At 42.6% G+C, this 3,796-nt stretch overlaps 1 protein-coding gene across 1 annotated transcript in view; it reads left to right on the top strand.

Annotated features, from left to right (window-relative positions):
• HEATR6 (HEAT repeat containing 6) overlaps window positions 1–3,796 on the top strand; it is a 26,810-nt gene that overhangs the window by 486 nt on the left and 22,528 nt on the right. Inside the window, exons 2-3 of the mRNA XM_015572520.1 lie at window positions 82–133; window positions 2,323–2,430. Of these exons, the coding sequence (XP_015428006.1) occupies window positions 82–133; window positions 2,323–2,430 (160 nt within the window). The remainder of the gene's footprint in view (window positions 1–81; window positions 134–2,322; window positions 2,431–3,796) is intronic.

Here is a 3,796-nt window from a genome sequence, read left to right as displayed (position 1 = left end):
GCGTCTGCGGCCCCGGCCCCACCCCTCGGGGACCCTAGCCCGCAGCTCCCGGCTGCCTCTCCGGGCTCTTCTTACCCCCAGCCCCTCCCACTTCGCATTCCTTCGTTCCAGGCTGGTGCCCCTTCCGAGCATGGCCCGTGGCCTTCCCTCTGCCTGGGAGACCCGGCAGTGCTGGCCACACGTGCATCCTCCAAGCCCGACTGGGTGACTTCTGCTCTGATCCCGACGCAGGTGTCATCTCTGCTTTCCCCTTCCCGCGCTGCTCCCTGCGTCCAGAATACTCTGTATATAAAATTCCCTGCTGCTAGTTATTTATTGAGTGCACGATGCAGGGACCACGTCCTGTGCTTTTCCGTGTGCGGTTCCAGGGACTTGAGAGCGTGGGTATTATTATGTCTGTTTCACTGGTAAAAACACGGAGGCTCATGAAGATCCAGAGTCATTGCTGGCCAAGGCAGAGCTGGGATTGGAACCTCCATCTGTCACAAGTCCCGGCCTTTTCCGGTCCTTCGCGCCAGCTCTGCCTCCCCCTGCCACCCCTTTGGAAGTACTTTGAGTGATGTTATTCACACGGCAGGTCTTGGGTACCGTTCACTGCATTTCCGAACACTGACCCAACACACCGGTGCTCACAGGCACCTCGGACTTGACAGTTCCTAACAGTGAGTCCACATACATTCCCCTACACACACACACACACACACACACACACACACAAGCACATGCACAGTCTGCCAAGTCCCACAGGTGCAAACCGGTTCTTCCCCTTCCCTTCCTTCCAGAGCCTATCCAACCTGGATTCTTTACAATCTATTTCCTCATATTCCTCTGTCCATCCCTCCTCTCCATACCAAATGCCAATGCCTAGGCCCTTGGGCCAGGGACTGACTCTTCCTGGACTACCCCACTTGTCTCCTCTAACATCGCCTGCCTCCCTCCAGCCCTTCTACAAACCATTTTTTGCTTCACCGACGGAGTGATCTTTTCTTTGGTGGAAGAAAATCTGACTGGAGAAGCAGAACTGTTGATTTGGGAAGATCTTCAATATATATTAGTAAATGCTCAAGGCAAATTACAGAACAGTTCATACCGTATGAGACCAGTCTAGGGCGGGGAGATTTAAGAGTGTATGTACATTTATAGATGCAAAGAGTTCACAACAAAATAAGAGTTCATGTTACTAGGGAGCAGAGTGGAATTAAGGGAGTAGCTGGGGACTTTTGTTTTATTTGTATGATTGGATATTTTTGTACCAAAAATAGGTGCCTTTCCAGTTTCCTGTTCTGTAACTCCTCTTCCTGTGCCCTGTGTGCAGCCTTTTACAACTTACTGTTCCGCAAGCACCTGTTGGTATTTCGCTCCCACGAGTATTTCCAAGTCTTCGCACTCCATTCCCTTTGCTTCCAATGTCTGTCACGCCTTGTCTGTCTACAGGTCTATACTCATCCTTCAAATCATTCCACATTCTGCTGAAAACTCACTTCCGCAAGGCCTCCCTAATTACCATTATCCCAGAGTTTGTACTTCATTCTTTTAGCACTTAGGTCACTTTAAGTATTTGTATTTCATCTCCCTCATTAGATGGTGAGCTTTTTAGGGCTCATAAATATGTTTGTTTATGTTTGGAGCACAAAGATCTGGCACATAGTAGCTGCTCAGAGCCTTTTTATTCAATAAACATCAATGAATGAATGGTGCAATTTTTGTTTTTTTAGAATTCCCTAATTTTACATTAAATTCATGCAAGCATCATTTCTGATTTTCCCAGTGGCAATGAAAATCTGGTTTGCTGCCCAACTGGCATGGCTCAGTGGTTAAGCATCAGCCTATGAACCAGGAGGTCACAGTTCGATTTCTGGTCAGGTTGTGAGCTCGATCCCCATTGGGGGGGTGCAGGAGGCAGCCCAATGATTCTCTCTCATCGTTGATATTTCTCTCTTTCTTTTTCCCTCCTTCCCTCCTCCCCTTCCTCCCTCCCTCTCCTTTTCTCTCTGAAATCAATAAAAATATTTAAAACAAAGAAAATCTGGTTTGCTACTTTTTGGTATGTTTTACTTCAGTGTGTGCTTTTATATTATGGAATCCTTTCTTTGGCTATTAATTATACTGCCTCTACTTATGTAAGGCCTGTAAAGACTCTGAAATCTTTAACCTGACATATTAATTATTTCCAGCACATCTTATTTTTTGTGCTGTCATTTCCTACTTTCTGCCTCAATTTTGAGTGTAAACAATTCACTTTTATTTTGCCTTTTGCAGAGGGGGTTCGTCACGTGACTGTGTCACCTTTCATTGTCTTGTTTTTGTTTTTGTTTTTGGTAGGATGTCAGTACTCTTCTTGTCCAAGCTTGCCGACTGGTGCCTCTTAATCAGAATCATCTCGTCAGCAAAGTGTCTCAGCTTACCCACCATTTACTTAACACATTACAGGTAATCATTCATGAAACTTTAGAATTCAGATTGTGCGCTTTGAGAATAAGGACCTTTGAAACACTGCATCTGTGTTTGATATGATAGGCTGGTCTTTTGAGAAGCTAGCAGCAGTTCTCAACCTGTGGGTCGTGACCATCGGAAAACACATATAGCATATCAGATATTTACATTACGATTCATAACAGCAGCAAAATTACAGTTATGAAGTAGCAATGAAAATAGTTTTATGGTTGGGTGTCACCACAACATGAAGGAACTGTATTACAGGGTCGCGGCATTAGGAAGGTTGAGAACCACTGAAAGAGACAGGAAATGCCTGCTAAGAATGATATTAAACAAATATAACTGATTTTTTTAAAAATCCTATACAATTCTAGAAGTTTCTCCAGATATGCTGTACAATTCTAGAAGTTTCTAAAGAAACCAATTTCACTCAGGCCCCCAGGTCTTAAAATTTTTCATGAATGTGTATTTGACCAAGATATATCTAATAATAAATTGGAATAGTCCTCTACACCTCTCCTATCAATATTTTTTTTCCTCTTTCCAAAAACTGCCATTTTTGTGGTCTACTTTTAGTATTTTTTAAACATGAGAAGTAGCTTAGAGGTAAGAGGGTGCTAGATAAAAACCCTTTTTTATATCAAGATCTATACTATAGCTCCCTCCTCTCTAGAACCGTTTCCAACTTGCTAAACAAATTTATTCTTTTTTTTACAAATGGTTAAACTATTAAAGTTATTACTATAAGATACTACATGAGTATATGAATGTAGGAATGTAGTTCACACAAAACTTATTAATTTAGGGTGCTGTTGGCTTCAAAAAACAGAAAAGCCAACCCAGGGTAGCTAAACAATTCTTTTTTTTTAAATATATATTTTATTAATTTTTTACAGAGAGGAAGGGAGAGAGATAAAGAGTCAGAAACATCAATGAGAGAGAAACATCGATCAGCTGCCTCCTGCACACCTCCCACTGGGGATGTGCCCTCAACCAAGGCACATGCCCTTGACCGGAATCGAACCTGGGACCCTTCAGTCCGCAGGCCGACGCTCTATCCACTGAGCCAAACCGGTTTCGGCAAGATATATTTTTAAAAGAGAAATAATGGGTTTTGGCAAACAATTCTTTTTTAATTAGGCCCCAAGGGAGGTACTTAAAAATAAGAGGATTACTGGTATCTTTCAATTTTGCCACCTGCAATATATGGGTTATCCTTAGCCAGCATCTCTCACAGTCATAAGACTGATGACTGCTTCAATTCCAGGCATCAATGCAAAATAAAGAACACCCAGCAGATGCAAAAGAAGTGTTTATTTTATGTCTTTTTTTTTTTTAAGAATGAGGAAATTTTTTTAAG

This window comes from Myotis davidii, unplaced genomic scaffold (genome assembly GCF_000327345.1).
Source record: "Myotis davidii unplaced genomic scaffold, ASM32734v1 scaffold109, whole genome shotgun sequence".
NCBI lineage: Eukaryota > Metazoa > Chordata > Mammalia > Chiroptera > Vespertilionidae > Myotis > Myotis davidii.
This window is presented reverse-complemented; position numbering and strand designations above follow the sequence as displayed.